This window comes from Capricornis sumatraensis, chromosome 1 (assembly GCF_032405125.1).
Source record: "Capricornis sumatraensis isolate serow.1 chromosome 1, serow.2, whole genome shotgun sequence".
Lineage (NCBI taxonomy): Eukaryota > Metazoa > Chordata > Mammalia > Artiodactyla > Bovidae > Capricornis > Capricornis sumatraensis.
Genome location: NC_091069.1, coordinates 241381074 through 241406565, shown reverse-complemented (window position 1 = coordinate 241406565; position 25492 = coordinate 241381074). Strand labels below are relative to the sequence as shown.

Here is a 25492-nt window from a genome sequence, read left to right as displayed (position 1 = left end):
TGGTTCTTGACCTACATTACAGATTTCTCAGGAGACAGGTAAGGTGGTCTGGTATTGGTATTCCCATCTCTGAAAAATTTTCCACAGTTTATTGTGATCCACACAGTCAAAGGCTTTGGCATAGTCAATAAAGCAAAAGTAGATGTTTTTCTGGAACTCTCTTGCTTTTTCTATGATAAAATGGATGTTGGCAATTTGATCTCTGGTTTCTCTGCCTTTTCTAAAACCAGCTTGAACATCTGGAAATTCTCAGTTCATGTACTGTTGAAGCCTGACTTGGAGAATTTTGAGCATTACTTTGCTCATATGTGAGAGGAGTGCAATTGTGTGGTAGTTTGAACATTATTTGGCATTGCCTTTCTTTGGGATTGGAATGAAAACTGACCTTTTCCAGTCCTGTGGCCACTGCTGAGTTTTCCAAATTTACTGGCATATTGAGTGCAGCACTTTCACAGCATCATCTTTTAGGATTTGAAATAGCTCAGCTGGAATTCCATCCCCTCCACTAGCTTTGTTTGAAGTGATGCTTCCTAAGGCCCACTTGACTTCACATTCCAGGATGTCTGGCTCTGGTTATCTGGGTCCTGAAGATCTTTTTGAACAGTTCTTCTGTATGTTCTTGCCACTTCTTCTTAATATCTTCTGCTTCTGTTAGGTCCATACCATTTCTGTCCTTTATTGTGACCATCTTTGCACGAAATATTCCCTTGGTATCTCTAATTTTCTTGAAGAGATCTCTAGTCTTTTCCATTCTATTGTTTTCCTCTATTTCTTTGCACTGATCACTGAGGAAGGCTTTCTTATCTCTCCTTGCTCTTCTTTGGAACTCTGCATTCAAATGGGTATATCTTTCCTTTTTTCCTTTGCCTTTTGCTCTCTTCTTTTCTCAGCTCTTTCAAGGCATCCTCAGACATTTTTGCATTTCTTTTTCTTGGGGATGGTCTTGATCACTGCCTCCTGTACAATGTGACAAGCCTCTGCCCATAGTTCTTCAGGCACTCTATCAGATCGAATCCCTTGAATCTATTTGTCATTTCCACTGTATAATCATAAGGGATTTGATTTAGGTCATACCTGAACGGTCTAGTGGTTTCCCCCACTTTCTCCAATTTAAGTCTGAATTTGGCAATAAGGAGTTCATGATCTGAGCCACAGTCAGCTCCCAGTCTTGTTTTTGCTGACTATATAGTTTCTCCATCTTCAACTGCAAAGAATATAATCAATCTAATTTCGGTGTTGACCATCTGGTGATGTCCATGTGCAGAGTTTTCTCTCGTGTTGTTGGAAAAGCGTGTTTTCTATGACCAGTGTGTTCTTTTGGCAAAACTCTGTTAGCCTTTGTGCTGCTTCTTTTTGTACTCCAAGACCAAACTTGCCTGTTACTCCAGGGATCTCTTGACTTCCTATTTTTGCATTCCAGTCCCCTATGATGAAAAGGACATCTTTTTTTTGGTGTTACTTCTAGAAGGTCTTGTAGGTCATCATAGAACTTCAGCTTCTTTGGCATTAGTGGTTGGGGCATAGACTTGGATTACTGTGATACTGAATGGTTTGCCTTGGAACCGAACAGAGATCATTCTGTCATTTTTGAGATTGCACCCAAGTACTGCATTTCAGACTTTTGTTGACTCTGAGGGCTACTCCATTTCATTTAAGGGATTCTTAAACGGATTCTTAAGGGATTCCACAGGAGTATATATAATGGTCATCTGAATTAAATTCACCCGTTTCAGTCCATTTTAATTCACTGATTTCTAAAATGTCAATGTTCACTCTTGCCATCTCCTGTTTGACCACTTCCAATTTGCCTTAATTCATGGACCTGACATTCCAGCTTCCTATGCAATATTGCTCTCTACAGCATCGGATCTTGCTTCTATCACCAGTCACATCCACAACGGGTGGTGTTTTTGCTTTGGCTCCATCTCTTCATTGTTTCTGGAGTTTTTTCTCTACTCTTCTCTGGTAGGATATTGGGCACCTACTGACCTGTGGAGTTCATCTTTCAGTGTCAAATATTTTTGCCTTTTCATGCTGTTCATGACTAATGATATTAAGTACATTTTAATGTATTTGTTGGCATTCGGATATTCTTTTTTGAGAAGTATGTGTACAAGTACTTTGCCCATTTCTCTGTTGGGTGTATCTTTTTCTTATTTTCTGTATAGAATCTGGATACAGTGTTTTATCTAAATTGGAAATCTCTTTTCTCTGTGGCTTGTTGTTTTACTCTTAATGGTGTTTTTGATAAAAGAAAGTATTGAATTTTCATGTAGTTCAATTTATCAATCTTCTTTTATGGTTAGTGATACTTGTATTCTATGTAAGAGATCATTACTGTGTTTTTCCACTTCCATTTCAACTTTGGAAACAGGTATTAATAGTCTTTATGAAGTTATGCATAAACATACCCTTTGATCTAGCAATATTTACTCCTCGGTTTTTACCCCAAAAGAAATGAAAATATAGATCCATAAAAAGATGTGTGCACAAATATTCATAACACTTTTACTCATGTTATTCTTGTTGGGTCACTAAGTCATGTCCAACTCTTGGCCATTCCATGCACAGCAGTGCACCAAGGCTTCCCTTGTCCTTCACTATCCCCTGGAGTTTGCTCAAACTCATATCCATTGAGTTGGTGATGCTGTCTAACCATCTCATCCTCTGCAGCCCCCTTTCTCCTTTTGCCTTCAATCTTTCCCAGCATCAAAGTCTTTTCCAATGAGTCAGCTTTTTGCATCAGGCATCAGAGTATTGGAGCTTCAGCTTCAGTATCAGTCCTTCCAATGAATATTCAGTGTTGATTTCCTTTAGTATTGACTGGTTTGATCTCCTTGCAGTCCTAGGGACTCTCAAAGATCTTCTCCAGCACCACAATTCAAAAGCATCAGTTCTTCAGTGCTCAGGTTTCTTTACAGTCCAACTCTCACATCAGTACGTGACTAATGGAGAAACCACAGCTTGACTCTATGCACCTTTGTCAGAAAAATAATGTCTCTGCTTTTTAATATGCTGTTTAAGTTTGTCATGGGCTTCCTTGATAGCTCAGTTGGTAAAGAATCCACCTGCAATGCAGGAGACCCCGGTTCGTTTCCCGGGTTGGGAAGATCCACTGTAGAATGGAAAATCTACCCCCTCCACTATTCTACAGCTTCCCTTGTGGCTCAGTTGGTAAAGAATCCGCCTGCAAAGTGGGAGACTTGGGTTCGATCTCTGGGTTGGGAAGATCCCCTGGAGAAGGGAAAGGCTACCCACTCTAGCACTCTGGCCTGGAGAATTCCATAGACTGTATAGTCCGTGGGGTCGCAAAGAATCAGACACGACTGAACAACTTTCATTTCCTCCTCCTCCTAGGTTTGTCATAGCTTTCCTTTCAAGGAGCAAACATCTTTTAATTTCAAGGCTGCCATCACTGTCCACAGTGATTTTGGAACCCAAGAAAATGAATCTGTCACTGCTTCCACTTTTCCCCATTCTTTTTGCCATGAACTGATGGAACTAGATACCATGATCTTAACTTTTTTTGAATGTTGAGTTTGAAGCTAGCTTTTTCACTCTCCTCTTTCACCCTCATCATGAGACTCTTTAGTTCCTCTTTTCTTGCTGCCATTAGAGTGGTATCATCTGTGTATCTGAGGTTGTTGATATTTCTCCTAGCAATCTTGATTCCCGCTTGTGATTCATCCAGCCTGGCATTTCGCATGATATACTCTGCATATAAGTTAAATAAGCATGGTGAGAATATACAGGCTTGGCCTACTCCTTTCCCGTTTTTGACCTAGTCCAGGCTTCCCAGGTGGCGCTAGTGGCAAAGAACCTGCCTGCCAATACAGAAGATAAGAGAGATAGGTTGATCCCTGGCTCACGAAGATCCCCTGGAGAAGGAAATGGCAACCCACTCCAGTACTCTCGCCTGGTGAATCCCACAGACAGAGGAGTCTAACGGGCTATAGTCCCTGGGGTCACAAAGAGCTGGACACGACTGAAGAGACTTGGCACACGTGCACGTGGTTTCAAGTCTCATTCTAACTGCTATTTCTTCACATGTACACAGGCTTCTCAGGAGGCAGGTCAGGTGGTCAGGTATACCTGTCTCCTTAAGAATTTTCTAGTGTGTTGTGATCCACACAGTCAAAGGCTTTAGCAAAGTCAGTGAAGCAGAAGTCGTTGTTTTTCTGGAATTCCCTTGTTTTAACTATGATCCAATTGAAAGCCTTTGACTGTGTGGATCACAATAAACTGTGGAAAATTCTTCAAGAGATGGGAATACCAGACCACCTGACCTGCCTCTTGACAAACCTATATGCAGCTCAGAAAGCAACAGTTAGAACTGGACCTGGAACAACAGACTGGTTCCAAATAGGAAAAGGAGTACGTCAAGGCTGTATATTGTCACCCTGCCTATTTAACTTCTATGCAGAGTACATCATAAGAAACGCTGGACTGGAAGAAGCACAAGCTGGAATCAAGATTGCCGGGAGAAATATCAATAACCTCAGATATGCAAATGACACCACCCTTACGGCAGAAAGTGAAGAGGAACTGAAGAGCCTCTTGATGAAAGTGAAAGAGGAGAGCGAAAATGTTGGCTTAAAGCTCAACATTCAGAAAACGAAGATCATGGCATCTGGTCTCATCACTTCATAGGAAATAGATGGGGAAACAGTGGAAACAGTGTCAGACTTTATTTTTGGGGGCTCCAAAATCACTGCAGATGGTGATTGCAGCCATGAAATTAAAAGATGCATACTCTTTGGGAGGAAAGTTATGACCAACCTAGACATCATATTGAAAAGCAGAGACATTACTTTGCCAACAAAGGTCTGTCTAGTCAAGGCTATGGTTTTTCCAGTGGTCATGTATGGATGTGAGAGTTGGACTGTGAAGAAGGCTGAGCACTGAAGAATTGATGCTTTTGAACTGTGGTGTTGGAGAAGACTCTTGAGAGTCCCTTGTACTGCAAGGAGATCCAACCAGTCCATCCTAAAGGAGATCAGTCCTGGGTGTTCATTGGAAGGACTGTTGTTGAAGCTGAAACTCCAATACTTTGGCCACCTGATGTGAAGAGCTGACTCATTTGAAAAGACCCTGATGCTGGTAAAGACTGAGGGCAGGAGGAGAAGGGGATGACAGAGGATGCGATGGTTTGGTGGCATTACCAACTCGATGGACATGGATTTGGGTGGACTCCGGGAGTTGATGATGGACAGGGAGGCCTGGCGTGCTGCGGTTCATGGGGTCGTGAAGAGTTGGACACGACTGAACAACTGAACTGAACTGAGTGCCATTTAGTGAGATGGGAAAGTCAGTGAAAGGATGTCTGGGGAGAAATATGGGTGTTCTGTTTGGACTTCATTCTCCAGTGGGCCCAATCAGGCACCTGCAGTCACTTGTCCCTCACAGTTTCTTCCAAACAGTCATTTATCCAGCTATTATTTCTTAAACACAACCTTTTGCTTCTGGACTGGCCCTTTCCAGCATTCACCCCGATTTCTGTGGCTTAGCTTGACTCTTTAAGGGCATGTGTATGTGTAGAAACTTGAATACCCAAAGAGGCTGAGCAGGTGATGTGGGGAGCCTCAGTAACTCTGAGAATACAGGGACCACCTCACAAGGTGGTCTCCATTCAGCTGCAGTGCCTTGTTGTAAGACTTGAGTGCTGGTCCAAGTTTTTTCAAAGAAAAAAATCCCAAGATTCAAACTCTCTCAATGTTTGAGGATAATTTAAAAACATAAGCGTCAAGTGGGCCAATTAGACTCCACGTGTTGGACCCACAGACATCCAGTTCCCAACATCTAGTCTTTAACAAGGCACATTCTGGTGCAACAATCTACTCCAGCACGTCTCACACTAACTCCCAGTACTCTGGGCAGCTTGGCCTGGCTCCAGGGAGGCGCCTGGGAGGCTCCTGCTGCTCACTGGTCCTGCCCTCTGCTCTGACCTGTCGGAGCCCCTTGGCTCAGATCTCCTCCTGTGCCTGAGCTCCCCAGCAGCCACAGAGATAAGAAGGAGGCCATCTTCCTAAGAACCTACCTGTGCCAGCCAGGCTCCCTTTCCCAAGTACGAAGCAGCCCTAGTGGCTTTTGAAACTCAGAAACCGGGTGGCATCTTGCCTCTTAAAAACCTGTTGGTGGCTCCGCATTATCCATAGCAGCATCCAGCCACTAAAGGAGCTGTATACACAGTAACCCTCCCTCTAGAGCTTGCCTCCCACTACACTCCACCTCCAGCCATTTGTAACCGTGCTTCCTTCCTGCTACCCTCCAGGCAAACACACCTCAAGCATCTCACCTGAGTCTCCAAGCCTGAAGTTGCCTCTGCCCAGGACACCTTCATTCTAAGGCTCCTGCACCATAAACTTGCTGCCATTTTTCATGATGCAGCTGGAGTTCACCTCCCTACTCCTGATCCTTACTGCACTAGCGAACTGGCCTCTATCACCTTTGTGATATCACCACACACACCTCTCCCCGTTGCGTTCTGATGCAGGCATCTGTCTGCCTCTCTCGTCCATGGCACTGTTGCATCTGGAATTATTAGCCGATCTCAACCACACAATTGGTGTGCCTTCTTGGTTGTCTTGGTTATGCCTTCCTTCCCCAACTTTAAATTCCCCCAGGGAATGGGTTCTATTTGTCTTGTTCACTGCCTCCCGCCGCACCCCCCCCCCCACCCCCACCGTCCCCAGCACCTGCCCGATGCTGGAGTCTGCGACAGGATGGGCAATCGGCACTCCTTGATGGACAGGCCCTGGATCTGCACACAGGTTTCTCTCTGATGCCCGCTTCTGTTTCAGGGCCAGGTCTCACGAGGTGCTCCGGGAGCCAGCCGGAGGAAGGAGGGATGGGAGGATAACTGAGCGCCCTGCAGCCACAGAACGGTGGTTCCCAGGCGGCGGCTCCTCGGGAAGGCTCTGCCACCCTCCACTCCCCCTCCCCAGCCCACGGCACTTTGGCGGACGTCGGGAAGCCGTGTGCGCTCCCGGACCCTCTCGGGCTTCCTGGTACTTTTTTCTCTACCTTCCTCGTTCTTGAATGTGTTTATTACACTCTCGTACTAAAAATACAAATAGACCAAACGGTGCTTTATCGCGCGGCGGGGGTGGGACATCCTCTCAAGGACACGCAAGGCTGGCGCAGGCGGGCTCAGACTGCAGATCGGCGGATGCACGGTGGGGTGGGGGGTGAGCGAGTGGACGCCAGGGCGGGTACGCTGGGCTGCTGGAAGCGGGGCTAGGTGGCGGCGGGGTCGGGAAGCGGGGGCGCGGGGGCGCTGCGGACGCGCGCAGTGGGGATGCGAATCCCGTCTCCCTCGCGCCCCTTTGCAGGGCCCGGCGTGGCGGGTGGCGCCCCCTGGTGGCGCACATGAGGTGCAGTTCTGCAGACCCCAGTGCCTGCCCCTGCCGCCTTCGGAGGAAAGGAGAGACAGGAGGCTCTGACCACAGTCGTTCAGATACTCAGATGACCCCACCCTTATGGCAGAAAGTGAAAAAGAACCAAAGAGCCTCTTGATGAAAGTGAAAGAGGAGAGTGAAAAAGTTGGCTTAAAACGACATTCAGAATACGAAGATCATGGCATCCGGTCCCATCACTTCATGGCAAATAGATGGAGAAACAAGAGAAACAGTGAGAGACTTTATTTTCTTGGGCTCCAAAATCACTGCAGATGGTGACTGCAGCCATGAAATTAAAAGACACTTGCTCCTTGGAAGAAAAGCTATGCCCAACCTAGCCATCGTATTAAAAAGCAGAGACATTACTTTATCAACAAAGGTCCGTCTAGTCAAAGCTATGCTTTTCCCACTGGTCATGTATGGATGTGAAAGTTGGACTGTGAAGAAGGCTGACCGCCGAAGAATTGATGCTTTTGAACTGTGGTGTTGGAAAAGACTCTTGAGAGTCCCTTGAACTGCAAGGAGATCAAACCAGTCAATCCTAAAGGAGATCAGTCCTAAATATTCATGGGAAGGATTGATGCTGAAGCCAAAAAAACTCCAGTACTTTGGCTACCTGATGTGAAGGACTGACTCATTGGAAAAGACCCTGATGCTGGGAAAGATTGAAGGCAGGAGGAGAAGGGGATGACAGAGGTTGAGATGGTTGCATGGCATCACCGACTCAATGGACATGAATTTGAGCAAGCTTCAGGAGCTGGTGATGGACAGGGAAGCCTGGCTTGTTGCAGTCCATTGGGTTGCAAAGAGTCAGATACAACTGAGTGACTGAAATGAACTGACCTGACCACAGTTGGCTATGCCTCAGGTTCCTCATGGGAAATGGCATGATAATTGCATCTCTTTGGTGATGAATAAAGGTGCAAACTTATGTGAAGCTCTTAGGGCAGAGTCTGGGTGCTCAACACCCTGAACTGCTGAATGCGGGGCTGCAGGAGCCCTTCTGGAATCTCAGAGTGAATAGAGAGGAAGCTGAGGTCAAGGAGCCAGATGAGAAGACTGTGAAACCCACCTCAGACTTACCCAGTGGGGACCCAGGGGAGAGCTTCTGCCTCTTCTGGAGTCACTGCTCCCTCTTCTGTAAGCTAATGTCAGTGAAGTGTAATGAGGGCCAAGGTTTAAACAAATGTTGGGCCCCGTCTGGAATCTCTAAGGTCACGTTATGGATCTGGTGTCTGTAGAAGGGGATTCCTGTCCTATCGCACACGCATGGGCCACAAAAAGGAGAAGCGGGTAGCAGCACACTGGGGACCGGATGGATGTTCCTTTGTGACTCCCAGCTCCAAGCTTGAGTTTCCAGGGCTTGGGTGGGAAGAGAAAGGAGACGAGAGGGGACGAGAGGGCATAGAGAAGCTTCTACCCCACCCTGGGCTGGGGCAGCCTTGGAACTCTGGCCAAGAAGCGGACTGCAAATGGGCAGTTCCTCCAAGCTCTAGAGGCGGGACTTCCTGGGAACTGGTGGGCAGGCAGGTGTGGATGGGGTGTCAAGAGGACCACTCCTGGAAAGATGGAAGGGCCCACTCAGGAGCCCCTTCCCAGTGTAGACAGAGTCCAGGAGGGGGCCTGAGTTAGGATGTGTTGGCTGAGGCTCAGAGGCCCTCTGTCAGGCCCAAGTGGGAAGAGGGGTCCTGGACACTGCCCCAGGAGCCAGAGGTGACCCAACTCTCCTTCATGCACCCTATGTCCAGTGAGTTCTCAGAACTCCTCGAATGTCTTCTCTTGCACCTTGCGGTTTCTTGAAATCTAGTCCATCTTGTAAGGATGGATCAAGCCCCTTCTCTGATCTGTCTGTTGAATGTGCTCTCAGTCCTTGCACCTAATTCTTGCTTCTAATTTTGTGACCTTGGAGGTTAGGGACCATATGTGCATCATCTACATCAGGGACTAAGTGAATAAATAAAGGCACAAGTGACAGCTGGGAGAGGTCTTGTTTTCTCCATTCGTAGGACAGGACTAGTCATACTGGCCTTTCAGGGCTGGTGGAAGCTCTGGCTGAGAGTCCTCCACTGAGGATCAACTCACCCTCTCTTCCTCCTTAGGGCCTTTGCCCGGCTCCTCAGCCTCCCTGAGTCTTTGACCCTTTGCCCCAGCAAGTCTCGCCCCAGGAGACCCCGTCCCCAGCCCCACATCTCCCTCCGCCACTACAGCATCCGCTTCCTCTGAGCCAGCCGCCCCCCTCATCTCCTCGTTTTTCTGCAAACTGCCTGGAGGTTCAGCCTTGCCTCAAAATCATCTCCTCGCCTTTGGGGACCCAATGTTTATGTCGCCGCCTTCAGAAAACTTTCTTCCGGCTGTGCCCCCTCCCCCAGCGCCTGGCAAACTTTGCTTACGTGTTGCAGTGAGCACCTGTCTCCATCTAGGTTTGCCCGAGTGGTGGTGGAGCCTAGAGCTTGTCCATCATATCTGCTCTCTGTCTCTTCTGAGCTCACGGAAGGATTATCTTTCCCCATCTCTGTGGCGGTTAGGCAGCAACAGCGACTAGTTCTGGCCAAGGGGCTGGAAGCGGAGGTGAAGCGTGTAGCTTCTGGGCCGGAAGCTTGCTTAGCGGTGCAAGACCTTCCGAGACTCCCTGCCACTGCCTCATCCGTCGTGGCGGTGTGTTATGTAAAGGCGGTGCTGAGCCACCTCCCTGAGTCACCCAGACTGACGGCGGGCTTTGGGTGAGCAAGACGCGAACTCCTGTCGCGTCACGTGACAGTTGGTGAGGTTTGTTTGTTTCCCAGCACAGCCAAGCCTATCCCGAGTTCCCAGTTAAAGGAGTTTGTTAAATGAGTGGATGGTGTTGTGAGCTGTAAAGACCTGTGCACATTTTCGTCACTGTCATCAAGCTGCAGCAGGTGGCTGCGGGGCAGGGACTCCATCAAACTGCAGTGACCCCCTGTGTGGTGTGGCAACAACACGGCAGGGTGGGGGTGGATCGCAGTGGATCAGTGGGCAGGGTGTGTCTTGGGAGAAAAACTTTCTCTCACTTATAATTTGCCAAGGGCTTGCCCACACCTGTATACATATTTAATCTCCGATAAAAGCTTATAATGAATTCTGTGCTGTTGGCAGAAGATGGACATTTCTCCCAGGTATTTAGTTCTTATGGTTGTAAAAAGATAGTGTTTCTCTGTTGGATTCACAGGGGGTTTTTTGTTTGTTTGTTTTCTCTTTTCTCTCTCTCTCTCTCACACACACACAGAGCCCCTGTCAATCTCTGGGAATCTGTAATATAATATTTTAATAACAGTTTGATACTGACTGGACTCAGCCCCCAGATTAACTGTATCTCTCCATCTTTGAAAGCAGCTGGGGAAAATCACAATGTGGCTTTGTTTCCTAAGCAAAACCCTGCTGACTCGTCACCAAGTGGGGGTGTCTCCTTGGAGGTCTGTCTGCCTGTAGCTCTTCCAAGGCTTTTTCTCTTGAAAGCCTTCTCCTCTTTGTCCCTTTTCTCTGTGACTCTCTCTAAACTCGTGGTGCTCTAGAGCTGACATGGTCGTGCTTAATGAACAGCTATAATGTTCTTGTTGCTTGAATAGAAGGTGGGTAAGTGAAATATTAGCTGTTCTCTCCACCTCCATTAACAACTTTACTTGGCCCTCAGTAGATTCTCCCACCTCTGTCTTGTGGTCCAGTGGACCTCCATGGGAACTGACTCAGTAGGGGAGCTGGAGCAGAGAGGGCTGGACAGCCTGATTGGAGTCCAGGCCCAACCAGTTGTTATTTGCATAAAGTTGATCACATGGTTACTTCCTTAATTTCAGATTCCTCATCTTCAAATGGAGCCTTAAGACCAATCTGGCCTCCAACATGGGGCTATGGCAAAGATCACCCAAAAGGGCTTTGGGCCAAAAGATAATTTATGGAGATCTGGCATTTAATTCTACTGCATTTTCCCTCTCCTGTGCCAAGAAGGCTCAAAGAAGGATGAGATGAAAAGGTTCCTGCAGACCCTTCCTTTTCTGGCTTTTTCATTCAGCCCCTGAAGGGCTGGCAGGGGAGTGGGTTTCCTAGACTGGATGGGGGTGGAGGGGCATCACTGGGGTACACAAGACCCTAGTCTTGGGATCCAGCCTCTGCAGAGTTTCCAGGCTCAGGGGAGAAACCGGGCTGCTAGGGGCCTCAGACCAGGAAGGGACCAAAGACTCACAGTGGCAGGACCCAAGGACATGTGGATGGCTCTGAGAGCCAAACCAAGGCTGACTGATGTTGAATTTCCAGCCAGACAGCACCACGAAGACCTGAAGTCAGACACAACCAGGAAATGACTGTGACGCATTCTGCACTTTCAGTCTTGTAGAGGGAGAATGCCACTCTCAGGACTGATAGGACCTAATATAAATGTGGGCTCTTGCATTGCTTTCCATTGCTCTCCATGGAGCCACCCAGGAAATCAGAGCCACCTTGTCCTCCTCCACTCACCTTTGAGTGGACCAAAGGCCTATTGTCAGTTTCTCAGTGGTCCAAGCATAAGTGGGCACCCCTAAGGCTCTGATAACCCCCACCACCCACATCAGCCTCACACAAAGGACCTGTTAAAAAGGCCACTCCTGGTTTCCCTTCAGCCTCATATAAACAGCCCCTGGGGCAGGGTGGAGAGGGTTGGGAATCTGCACTTTATTTTATTTCTTTCTTAAAAAATATTTATTTGACTGTGCTGGGTCTTAGTTGCGACACGTGGGATCTAGTTCTCTGACCAGGGATTGAACCCAAACCCCTGCATTGGGAGTGCAGGGTCTTAGCCATTGGACCACCAGCGAAGTCCCAGAGATCTGCATTTTAACAACACGCTCTATGAGAGTCCAACACTCAAGGAAGCTTAAGCCTTGCACCTGAAGGGAAATGAAGGTGACATCATTACAGGTCCTGCAGGCAGATTTGCTGTAGGGTAGTTGTGCTGGCTGTGACCAAGTGATCAGTGATGATTATATTAGTTCCACTTCATATCATGGAGTGTCCTACCCGACTTCTGCATATAAACTCAAGGGCAGGGATCAGAGATTCTGAGAGCCCAGCACTGTGGGGTCTTGACTGAAGGGACTTCACTGAAGGGACAAGAGGCGCCTGCTGCTTCTCTGTACCAGCATGATAAGTTGGGAGTAGCATCACCTCCTATCCCCATGGCCTTAGGCCCCCAAGGATTGGGCAAGGGACAGTCTCTGGCCAGAACATATAGGTTATGTCTGCTCTCTAGCAAATATACATGACAGTAAAAATTCATGACCAAGTTACATTATATTAATAGAAATATCAAAATAGAAAAAAAGGCTTGGAATAGCAACCATATTCTAGAATCTGAAGGCTGGCATTCATTGTTCATGAGCTCGGCTAAAGGCAGTGCCTTCAGAATTTGGTTAAACTGCAGAGAGAAGAACCAGGGTTAGTTGCAGAGAATCATTTTTCAAGCATGACCACTGAAAGGGCTGAAACTGGCTTCTGAGGTTGCATGGAGCTTCCCTTCCTGAGTGAGATCTGTGGAAATAGAGCTGGTGGCTTTGGAATCAGGCTGTCTCTGTCACTGTGACAGTGGCTTTCACAAAGACTTCAGACAATAGCACTGTGGCCACTGGTGTTCCATCATATGAGGCCTTTCCGGAGGTGGCTTCTGGAAGGGTCTTCTAAGAGCAGTGGCTCTCAAGAGATCTGCACGTGACCATGACTGATGTCCAGCAACTCCAGAGGACACGGTAAGTCAGCTCCCTATACGGTAAAGGCCAGGAGCAGACTCAGTATGCTGAGGCATGGACGGTCAAGGTTCTGTTGATAATCTCCAGGTTCTTGCTCTGTGTCCCCCACCCTGCCCAGTGAGCCTGCTCTGGGAGGCGGCCCTAGTGTAGACGGAGGGCAGGGACGCTCCAGGGAGAACCATGCCCCAGTTCTGCCTTGCACAAAGTTGGTCTCCAATAAACATTTGTGAATGAAAGGAGTCCTTTGTTGGCTTCTGACTCTGAACCTCCACCCAGGGCAGCAGCACCTCTCAGCCCAAGCCCAGGGAAGGCACCCACCTCTCTGGAGGCAGTGAGAAGAGGCTGAGAAAATGCTAATAAGCACAAGCATGTTCAAAACCAGGAAACTCAACCTCTAGGTCCTCTACTCTGTGGGCTACAGGAGGCCAGACAGCTCGAAGGCTTTTGACATTCGCTGGACTTCCTAACCTGATTGCTGACATCCCCGACAGCCTCTCTTTCCTCCACGACCCACAGGCTAAAGTCCAGACGGGGAAGCCCGTGTAAAGCCACCTCATCTGCACCCGAGTCAGCTTAGGGGAAGGTGGTCTTTCCATCACTCTGAGATGAGGAGTCCTGTCTCCCCACTGTGGGGTGGGGGCCAGGTGTCGTGGCTATCCACAGCCAGCTGCAGGTCTTCACCACCGTGTGGCTTTCTTAGTGTGAGATATACTCCTGGAAAGACGGAGATAAACCTACACAGGGCCGGGTACAGAAGAGTCTACAGTTAACGTGAATACCATTTGGATGGCCTGTCTTCAGGTGTTAGTCCGAGCTCTGGTCCTGAGCATGGGTAACTGAGAGGATCAACTGGCCATACTTCCCAACATGAGAGCTTCCAAAGCAGCCTCTTGGGCAGGAAGCAAGGATCGGAGGGGAAGCAAGTTGGTCCTCCTAGGCTCTGTGCTGGTGTTGAACCCAGATACAAAAGGGACTGCAGCCAGCCTCCCCCTCCCCTAGCCTGGCTCTGGTCAGCAATAACCCAGCCCCCTCCCTCCTTCCTCTGGGCAGATACCCAGAGGTCTCCCTACAGAGAAACCACAGAGCTGGTGAGGGACCGGCGGGGCTGCCTCAGTGAGCATGCCCATCGCGCAGGATGAGACTGGGCCTGTGGGGGCCTCGCCCAAGGGGCCAGGAGAGACCCAGCCCTCCAGCTCTGTGCCCACCGGGCCCCTGGGCACCCTGGGGGGGCTCCGGGAGGAGGGGACAGGGAAAGCAAATGGCGATGGGGTTTTCTTTCTCATTTACGAAACAGAAAGGGGGCGCCGTGTTAACGTTAGTAAATATGGGCAGGTGTGGGGCAGGTCCGCTCTCAGGAGCAGGGCAGCAGCTGAGGCCGAGGGTCAGATGAGGCTGGCAGCCTTCTCCTGCACATCGTACTCCTGGTTCTTCTTCACCCGCCAGCTGATGAAGACAAGCAGCACCGCGCCCAGAGCCTTGTAGGCCACCTGCAGGCCCAGGTACCTGTGGGGCGGGAGGCAGGACACGTGAGGGGTATGCAGGCTCTGTGGCCAGGGCCACTGAGCAGAGCAGAATCATTGTCACAGGGGCCCCGGGGTCATGTGTCATCCCCACTCAGGTAAGGATCCGTCCCCACCTGAGTGGGAGCCACCTTCCAATTCCTTTTGTCCACAAGCCTAGAGAGGCTTGTAGGATGTGGGAGCTACCTGGGACTCCCAGTCCAGTGCTCCTTGTTGCCACCTTCCCTGGTGCCGCCCACCTCCCCCCACCCAACACACAGGGCCAGTGAAACACTGCAGCACCAGCCATCTGGGAGGGTGCTGTGTCTCAGCACAGCCAGGAAGGGTGCCTTCTCCCTGCCCTCTTGGTCTGCCCTCCTCGTGGACTTCTATGCCCCTCCCACAGCATTTCCAGACCCCGTCCAGTCCCCGGAAGCCCACTCCCCCCACTTTGTTTGTGACGCAGCAGCAGGTGAGGTGGCTGAAGGGGTGCAGAGCTCAGTGGTGCTGCAGCTCGGCTTGGTCCCACCTGCCCTTGGCCTCTACCAGGAGCTATGGCGGGCCACCTCTTTCTGAGCAATAGGAGGCTGGCCTGGCATCATCGTTCCATAGCCGTGACCTCTTCCTATAACAACCCTCTTTGTGATGCTATCCCTCTCAAGGGCCAACGGGGCCTGAAGACGGGGGCCAGGACACATCAGAGCAGCCTCCAGGTCTTGTTACTTGGATGGCTCTCTGTGAGCCTTGACTTGCTGGTCAGTGGTGGCCCCCACTCCTGCCCATGGCAAGTTCCCCTCCGGCTCTCCCTCACAGGCCTGAGAGCCTCACAATTGCCACCAGAGTGATGACAGCCCTTTGCTCGGGCCTGGGGCCTGGCGCATCGTCCAGGCTCTCACCTGTTCCGGAGAGCATTGTTGTCGTAGTAGGCACAGGCCCCTCTCCTCCCCGAGCACTTCGTGCTCCACAGGATACAGGAGTAGTCGATGGTGAGGCCATAGAGGGCTGGAGCCGGCAGCCAAGCTAGCATCAGCAGGAAGAGAGTGCAGAGAGCTCAGGTCACTGGGAGCTGTCAGCAGAGGCGCCAGGGCAGGGTGGGGAGCCAGGTGCCCGGGGTCCCTATACAGCTCACAGGCATGAGAACAGCTCTGCCCCACCCCTGGGAACCACAGTGACTTTGGAAAGCAGACTAGCTTTCCGTGAAGCCTGAATTGCTCTTTCACTGGAGGCTCAGAAGAGAAGAGGGACCTGAGCCATCCTTCCAGGACAGCGAGCTGCAGGCGTCCCCTTGTACCAGCTCAGACAGGTACCAGAGTTCCCACGCTTGGGATTGCTGGGCTCACCAGGTGGCGGGAGACTCTTGAGGACACCAACTCCTCAGGCCCTCAGGGCAGCCCGGAGGCAGGCATTTTAAAGGGGAGGAAGGTGGGCTCAGCTGGCTCACCTCCAAGCACGGTCAGGGCTGGACTAGGAACTCTAGTTCTTGGAGGTTTGAATCCCACATTCTTCCACAATGGCAAGCTGCCCTTAGACAGCAAGCACCACCTCCAGGCCCCCAACACCCTGGCTGTTCAGAGCCTCTGTCCCAAAGCTGAGTGCTGAGAACTGGTGCAGGAGGGGCTGTGCCCTATGGCTGCTGAATATTCAGGTCAGTCCTGCATCCTTAGCTACAGGTCTAGACAGAGGCAGGCTTGGCCGGATCCACACCCGGGTCAGGCCATCCCATTCTCAGACCCCCTGAAAACAGCCTCCCGACTCTGTTTAGGGCCCTGTGAGAAGCTGCTTCTGGGGGAAAGAAACAGGCAATCTTCTGCTTGTGGCTGTGCTCTGAAGTGGGGACCTTTAAGAATCAGCCTCTGTATCAGACCTGCTTGCTCCCAAATCTCCAGGTGAATGGGGGATGGAAGTTGGCCACAAGGAATGACCTCCCTAAATGACGCTCCCAGAATAGAAATGAAGTCCAGAAAAATTTTCAACTAAGTTCCAGTGGGTAATTTGAAGCTGGCCAAGTCCTTTTCTCTACCCAGGGTGGAATTGCATTCTTGGGTGATGAATGGATCCCTCCAGCCTGCGATTTCTATCTGCGATCTCACATTGAGTTATCTGAGCTCAAATGAAAAAAACAAAGGCAGCAGGTGCTTTGAGCACAGGAGGGGCTGTTTTCACAGTGGTGGGAAGAAGCAGGGCAAGGTGCTCCAGAGCCTATCCTAGCTGCTGTTGAGCTGGGCGGAATGTAAGGTTTCCTTCCCAGTGGAGGTTTCAGAGCAAGTTATAAATGACAAGTTATAAATGGAAAGGCACTGTGGTCCCAACTGTGCCTCTGCCATCAGGACGGGATAGACCCTGGTGCTTTGTGTCCTCTGTGTAATATAGGCCAGAGGAGCAGAGTCTGAAGAGGGGGGCTTTAGGAGCAAGTAGCCAGAGACCAAGAAATTCCACTGAAAAAACTGGTTCACTCCTCCTTATGCCACACTCACCCAACTTTGGTAGGAGAGGGTCCCCGCTGGTTAGGCCCAGGAGAGACATCACCCACACACCCCAGAGTGATCATGGGAGTTGCTACAGAATGAAGTGCAGCCAGACTCCCGAATAATAATGCACCACAGGCTCTGCAGGGATTTCGGCATTTAAGGTCAGAAAGTGCACTCTGATGCCAACTGAAGTCTCTCCACTGAAGTCAGCATATTCCCCACTGCAGTGGGCACCCCCGGGGTCCTTAATAAATCCCTCCTCAATCAGTCCCTTTACTTCCTGTACCTGTCACTGCAAGAGTCTCCATATGAGTGCCTTGTGTTTAATCCAGTGCCTTAGGCATCCAGAGGGGACAGTCCAGCATGAGCAGTCTGGAAAAGGACCTGCAATGTCCCCACACCTGGGGCGAGCTGGGTGTTTGCAGATGCCTGCAGGCAGCGCATTCACAGCCACAGCGAGTCCCGATCCCTGTGCACAGCGCCCTGCCTCCTCGGGCTCTGACTGCTTTGGCAGGGTTTGCCAGCAGAGGGCCCCCCTTTGCTGAATAGAGGTAGGAGGAACGGATTTTGTAAAATGGAAGGGAAGCCAGGGCCGGGCTCTGCTGCGGTTCTGGCTGCGGCAGGAACGCGAGGTTTTGTTCCTACAGTGAATTCTTGGAGAGAGATAAAAAAATACCTACACTCAGCGTTCTGTTAGGCATTTGCAGCTGTGTCCACTTTTCCTTCTTACACAGTTTCGTTTGGAATTAATGCCATAGATGGGAACTTTCCGAACCTCAAGTGATGCGGAAACAGTCCATATGGGATTTGGCATTTGCTGTTGTGCTTATTATGACAGAGATGAGATAGGGCTTTCCCCCTCCCCACCCCGCACCCCACAGCCTTCTGATTTCCCTTAATCTGGGGCCACCAGGAAGGGGGCGTCTCTGATACTTACCCAACAGACGCATCAGCAAGAACTGTACTCCGATGGCGAAGGACTTTTCCTCCTGGTTCACCACACTGAAAAGGCAATCAGGAAATCAGCAAGGGGAGTACTCAAGGCTGAGCCTTCCCTCTGGTGGTGCAGTCGGCCTCGGGGCGCATCAGACCTGCCCTCGCGAGGCCCCCCTGGGTTCACTTGGGCCCTGTGCTCCTATTGTTCCTCTCAGTGGATCTCACAGTGTGATCACTGCACCAATAGCATCATCAGCATCCCCTGGGAACTTGCTAGAAATCCAGATTCTCAGGCTGCACCTCAGATGAAGAAGCAGATGCCCTCTGTATTGTAAGAGGTCCTCCAGGAGATTCTGTGCACACTCAGGTGCGGAGCACCAGTGGCCTAACGTAGATGGTGCAAACTTCTTGTCCTGAAGTTTTATTGGCTTTCCCCATAAACCAAGTTATTCAGCCTCTTTTCTCCACTAAATTTTCCTACTATACTATTTCTTCTTAATTTATTTTATACTTCTAAATAAATAAGTTTTCCTCGCCTATGCCGTCTACCCTTCGAATTCCCTGGATCCACCAGGGCAGGACCCCGGCAGGGTTCAAATGGTGCTTTCCCTCCACTATTTCCTCATCCCTGATGCTTGGCAGTCCCCTGGGAGGCAATCTGACAGCAATGCCCTTCTCCAATGTTTGGGGGCTTCCCTGTGAAATTTCCTTATTCTATTCCCTCTCCTCATCATGGCCACCCACATACCTTTCTCAGGATTACTGGGTCCACTGTGGCCCATCTGACCCGGAGTGCAAGAAGGGAACCACACTCAGGGGCCTTGAGGGAAAGCATGGGTACTGGAATGCACAGATGCAGAATGGTAGAGGGGAGGGTGATGACGGTGTTGAGACGAGCAACCTGTTCTGAGCACCTCTACACATTCTCGCGGAGTATGCTAAGAATGCAAGGGCCTGACTGTGTGCTTCCTGGGTCATTTCCCCAGGCTGTGGTTGCCGTGAACAGACCTAAGGCATGAGGTAAAATTTGCTAGACCAGCTGCAGGCTTGGTCTATAGAAGCAGTGGCTCTCCCAAGCTCAGTGCTCCTCAGCTGTGACCCTACACCCACTGCAGGTGACACATACACCTGAAGCCCTCCACGTCACCCAGTAGGACATGGGGTCACAAATAAATGATGCAACATGAGCTTCACATTGCTTGCTGTCCTGTGAGCAACAAAGTCCTTTCCCTTTGACCTAGGAGTCTTCCGACTTCTGCCAGCATCCTTGTGAAATAGTAACAGAAACAGGAGCTCAGTAGTTTGCACGCTAACTTGTAAATAGGATAAAATCCCAGACCCCTCAACTCCTAGTCTTCTGGGGAAACTAGCTGTTGATAAGAATAGTAATAATAATTTGGTGGTAATAATTTTTCTAGTAGTCATGTATGGATGTGTGAGTTGGACTATAAAGAAAGCTGAGTGCTGAAGAATTGATGCTTTTGAAATGTGATGTTGGAGAAGACAATTGAGGGTCCCTTGTGCAGCAAGGAGATCCAACCAGACCATCCTAAAGGAAATCAGCCCTGAATATTCATTGGAAGGACTGATGCTGAAGCTGAAACTCCAATACTTTGGCCATATGATGTGAAGAACTGACTCATTGGAAAAGACCCTGATGCTGGGAAAGACTGAAGGCAGGAGGAGAAGGGGATGACACAGGATGAAATGGTTGGATGGCATCACTGACTCAATGGACATGAGTTTGAGTAAACTCTGGTAGTTGGTGATGGACAGGGAGGCCTGGTGTGCTACAGTCCATGGGAGTGCAAAGAGTCGAACACAACTGAGAAACTGAACTGAACTGAATAATTTGGTAAATAGAGATAATGAACCATTATGCAGAGCAAAGCAAAGCAAAGCAATTTACCATACAATTCCCACATGAATCCTTTGAGGTCAATATCATTAATGCCCTTTCATTCATGAGGAAGGGCTTCTTAGGTGATACAGTGGTAAGGAATCTGCCTGCCAATGCAGGAGACACAGAGATGTGGGTTTGATCCTTGAGTGGGGAAGATCCCCTGGAGTAGGAAATGGCAACCCACTCCAGATTCTTGCCTGGAAAATTCCGTGGACAGAAGAACCTGGCAGGCTATGTCCATGGGGTCACAGAGCTGGACACGACTGAGTGACTAAGCACACACATACATGAGGAAATTGAGACTTGGTGAACTTGGCAACACCAAAGGACATTTAGCCAGTTTATGGTAGAGCTAGGCCTTTGACCCTGGACCGGGTCTTCCAAATCCTGTTTTTCCATCTCTGTTGCCAGACTGATAAGGACAGGAGGGAGGTAGGCAGGGGGTAAGTTATGCCAACTTGGTTGAAATCGTATTTTCTCCTTTCCAGAGGGTGAGGTGAATGGAGGGTCATTTGACGTCAACACCTCAGGGGCAGCTTGGTGTCACTGTAACAGGACACCTGCCTTGGCCTGCCACCTGTCCTGCCCTGCCTTCTGACCTGGCTCCTAGGACACGGGGGCTTTTCTCATTGTCATCCTTTCCATAGTCCTTATTCTGTCTCTGGAACTTTCCTCGTTTTCCTTCTCTGATTTTATGCCTCCAACTGAATTCTCCCCCCTCCTGTTCTTTTGAGAGTTAAAGATAGGTGAATCTACAGGTGTGGAGTCAAGAGTGGAGCCTGGCAGACTGGAGGGGTCACGTGACTCAGCCAGCAGGCTCCGCCTCCTCTCCAGGCTCCGCCCTCCCCTCCAGGCTCCGCCCTCCTTATACAGGACGGAGAGGCGGGGACACCCACCAAGTGAGGCTGCAGCGTGGGACTCCGCACGGGCTAGCACCAAAGCCCTGGCACTGGTGCACTAGCATTATCTCCCTGTATCACCTCAAGAACATCTCGTGTCCGAGGACTCAGCGGACCAGGAGAGGCAGGAGAACTATGTCCATGGGGTCACAGAGCTGGACACGACTGAGTGACTAAGCACACACATACATGAGGAAATTGAGACTTGGTGAACTTGGCAACACCATAGGACATTTAGCCAGTTTATGGTAGAGAGATAGGCCTTTGACCCTAGACTGAGTCTTCCAAATCCTGTTTTTCCATCTCTGTTGCCAGACTGATAAGGACAGGAGGGAGGGAGGCAGGGGGCAAGTTATGCCAACTTGGTTGAAACCGTATTTTCTCCTCACTTGGTGGGTGTCCCTGCCTCTCCATCCTGTATGAGGAGGGCGAAGCCTGGAGAGGAGGCGGAGCCTGGAGAGGAGGCCGAGCCTGCCGGCTGAGCCACGTGACCCCTCCAGTCTGCCAGGCTCCACGCTGACTCCACACCTGTAGATTCACCCATCTTTAACTCTCAAAAGAACAGAGAGGAGGGAGGAGAATTCAGTCGGAGGCATAAAATCAGAGAAGGAAAACGAGGAAAGTTCCAGAGACAGAATAAGGACTGTGGAAAGGATGACAATGAGAAAAGCCCCCGTTTCCTAGGAGCCAGGTCAGAAGGGAGGACAGGCGGCAGGCCAAGGCAGGTGTCCTGTTACAGTGACACCAAGCTGCCCCTGAGTTGTCGACATGAAATGACCCTCCATTCACCTCACCCTCTGGAAGGGGGCAGCTGGCCGTTAAGTGAGGGGAGCGTTGGGAAGGAGAGGCGCACTCACCGCAGCACCATCATGTAGAGGGGGTTGTGCGAGACGCAGGCTATGAGCGCCACGAAGGAGATGAGGAAGGTGGTCGGGAGCAGGAAGTGGGCGCAGGAGACGGGACACGGGCCTGTCTTCGCTGAAGCAGATCCCCCGCCGACACAGCTGCAGTTCAAGTAGATCTTGGAAGGAGACGGAGGGGAACAGGGGAAACCTGCTGTTATTATTTCGACTCCACACACTTTAAATGGCTGCTCCAACGGTCACCCCTCTGCCCTCCCTGGGGACCTGGTAATGCTAGATGCAGAGGCTGGAGAGGAGACGAGGTGGGGATTTCGAGCGCCCCAGGGATCTCGCTTCTGATCACTGGGCAACAGTGTTTGTTTCACCAAAACCAGTCGTCCAGTGTGCGCTGGACTCCTCCCGCAGTTACACCGCGAGGGGATCTGCAGGAATCTACTGCCAGGTATGGTCCACCAGTTGTGGACCTGGGTTTGGGAGGGTCTTCCTCTCGGCCAGGCCACCTGCTGCCTAGCAGTAGTGGTTTTCTGGGTTTTTGTTTTTGCTGTTTGTGTGTTTATTGCAGGGACATTAAAGGAAGAAAAAATAGAAGGAGACACCACTGGGAATGGGCTTCCCAGGTAGCTCAGCTGGTAAAGAATCTGCCTGCAGTTCGGGAGACCTGGGTTCAATCCCTAGGTTGGGAAGATCCCCTGGAGGAGGGCATGACAACTCACTCAATATTCTTGCCTGGAGAATCCCCATGGACAGAGAAGCCTGCCAGGCTCATGAAGTCGCACAGACTAGACACAACTGAGCGACTAAGCGCAGCGCAGCACAGCACCAGTGGAAACACAGTGAAATCCACTGAACTTTCTGCCTGAGATAAATTCCTCCTGCCTCTAAAGGTCTCTGTCTCAAGTCTATAAGTCCATACAGCTCAACATTGTTGTACAGCTCACCTTAGTGGACTGTGTGTGTCAGGTGGCTTCATCTTCCCTCTCACATCATCTGATGGACCAGCCTATGGTCCAACTGCTTTAAGTGTCAAAGCCATTAGAGGGCAGAGATTGGAGCTAATAAACTGGTATGCTTCCTTCTACCAAGGATTGGAACTATGGACCTTCTTTACTTGGGCTGCTGGGAAGCTCATAATTAAGTTGTATACAATGTTGCTGCTACCTTCCTCATCTGGATTTTTTACACATATTTTCCCTTATAATTTGCTATATTTTTTTCTTGATATTATGCTAATGGATCTTGGTCTTGATGTGCTTGTGCTGTTATTGGAAACTTGTCAAGATTATTTCTGGAGGTAGACGAGTCAGAGGTAAGTAAATAAAGATAAGAAAGCCACAGAAGCCACCACAGGCTCCTCCAACAAGGAGGCAACTGAGAAAGCATCTTGCCCAAGCTCTTGGTCCTTGCACCTCCTGAGAACCATGCTCCTCTGCCAGCAGAGGTTGCCATGGAAGCAGCCTTGCCTGTCCTCTCAGGGAAGATGGCTAGCCTTGCCCATGCCCTCCACACAGGTTTAAAGGAACAGGCTGCATCCTCTCCTTAGGGAGCTGCATAGACTTCCCAGTGTTCTTGGGATAAAGAACGTCCAAGTCTGAAGCCAGAGCCCTGCCTGCTCCCAGGCCTAGCTGGGTATGACCCTCCTCCACACTCTGTGCCAGCCCTAGCCTTCTCACTCTTCCCATTTGCCAGATCATTCATGCCCTTGGGTCTTGCTCTTGCATTTGCTTCACTCCCAGGTCTTCATAGCGTTTTCTTCCTCTGGTGGTTCAGTTCTAATGTCACCTCCTCTGGGAGGTCCCCAGATATTCTCTGTCTCATTAAGTCTCTTCGTGGCATGGGCTACCTTCTAAAAACACTCTTGTGCCTTTATTTGGTGAATACAAGTTCAAGGAGGCAGGGACATGGGCTGATGGTTTCCCCACTGAATCCTCAGCTCCCATGTATGTGTCTGGTGTTCACTAGGTGTTTGTTGAATAACCGCACAGACAACTAGAGTTGGTTTGCTGCTCTGATCTGGGGAGGCAGGGAGCACTCTGAGGGCTGGCCAGGACCTTGCCAAGTGAGCATTGTGAATGTGATCTGTGTGAGTGGGAGGCTGTGGCTGGGAAATACCTGATCTTGCACAGATGTGCCCTGGGCTGAGGCAGCACCCTGGGTTCTAGTCCCAGATCTGCCCCTGAATAGCTACAGCCTTCAAGCCAGTTGTGTGGCCACAGCTGAGAGTGCTCAGAAGGGTTGAACAAAAGGGCCTCTGTCACCACTTCCGGCTCTAACCTTCCAGGTCCACATCACAGGCCCTCTGCCCTCGATCTATGTGGGCCTGTCCATATGGCTTTGCAACACAACCAGGTTGCAGGAAGCTAGTGTGCCCAATAAGGACCCATCAGGGTGAGACTGGCAGGCTTCAGCAGAAGGAGTGCTCTGGCTTGTTTCTGCTTTGAGCATTGTTAGGCTTCAGGAATGTGAATTCGTTGGACATTGGCCAGTCTTTAAATGACTTTGGGCTGTAAGCATCTGATCATGACCCTAGGGTACGGGAGGTGGAGAAAAGGTGGGTGTGGCCCAGAGGCCAGGACCCTGGGAATGAGTGGTGCAGAGCCCTGCCTCTCCCAAATGGAGGAGCAGGCTGTCAGACACACACTCAGCAGAGACCAGGGGCCCCTCCGGCCCTTACCGGTTTCTTGAGAGCTATAGAGCTGAAGTTGACTTCACTGCAGCCAGCGTGGCAAGGGGAGAGGTATTCCACCCCATTGTCTCCACAGACCGGGTGGAAGACAGAATCTGGGCACGAGCAGTCCTGGCGGCAGGCGGGAGGCTGTGGACGTATAGAACTTGATGTGCTGCCAGCAAAACAGGAAATGGGAATCAAACAAAGCAAGACCAAAGGAAAACCTCGCCACTCCAGCCCAGCGTGACTTCCCCGCCTGGTTAGCGTGCTTGTGCTTCTCTGTTTGTCTTGGGCCAGGGCCACCCGGAGATCTGAATCATGTCTACTGGAGCCAAGGGTCAACTTGGCCGGTGTTCATGGCACCTCTGCTTCTTCTGCCAGTAGGAGCCCAAACCTACCAACTAGTCATTGGGAATGCTTGGTTGGCAAATCCCCCAATGCAGAAGGGGTTGAGATGAACAACCTGCCAGAACTCTGATGAGAGAGAAGGCAGATGCTATGGGAAAGCCACAGGTGATATTTCCCTTCCTTTCTCTTTCATCTGGGCTTGGGCTGAGGCCCCTTGAGGTCATCTAGGGTCTCAATGGCTCCTGTCTCTGGGTCTATGTAGCCATCGCCCAGGTTACTGCATCCCCTGAGCTTTAACCCAGGGGTTTCACTGGCTGATCGCACCAATCTCTCCGCCCTCCATGTCCAATATTCATGATCTCCTCTGGGAAGGGTGGGGGTTAGGGGCTGATAAACCACAGTTCAGAACTTTGCTAAAATAATTATTCTAGTACTGGTTAACAGTGATGGGGCATCTCTCATGCTCCAGGCACTGTGCCTCGGGGCTTTTCATGCACTGACATCACAGTAAATGTTCTGATAATGATGCTCCCTTTGTGGATGAGAAACCTGAAGTAAATTTCCCCAACTAGGAAAGAGCAGTGCCAGACCTAGGACCTGGTCTGATGACAAAGCCCTGTGCTAAACACCCAGTGAAAGCATTCTTGGCCTCTGTCAACCACAGCCAGAAGACCAGTGCAGACTGGGAGTGGGCCAGAGTCGGGGGAGGGGCAGTTCCATCCTGAATAACACGCCCCTCCTTCATACCCTCTGGAGACAGGAGAGGTCCTTGCACAGAGAAA

At 50.4% G+C, this 25492-nt stretch overlaps 1 protein-coding gene across 1 annotated transcript in view; it reads right to left on the bottom strand.

Annotated features, from left to right (window-relative positions):
• Positions 1-10629: 10629 nt before the first annotated feature.
• Positions 10630-25492, bottom strand: part of SLCO2A1 (solute carrier organic anion transporter family member 2A1) — a 94156-nt gene continuing 79293 nt past the window's right edge. Inside the window, exons 10-14 of the mRNA XM_068970013.1 lie at positions 24369-24534; positions 21692-21855; positions 18034-18098; positions 15525-15648; positions 10630-14632 (exon numbers count right to left, since the gene is read on the bottom strand). Coding sequence (XP_068826114.1) covers positions 14512-14632; positions 15525-15648; positions 18034-18098; positions 21692-21855; positions 24369-24534 — 640 coding nt within the window. The 3' untranslated portion in view covers positions 10630-14511. The remainder of the gene's footprint in view (positions 14633-15524; positions 15649-18033; positions 18099-21691; positions 21856-24368; positions 24535-25492) is intronic.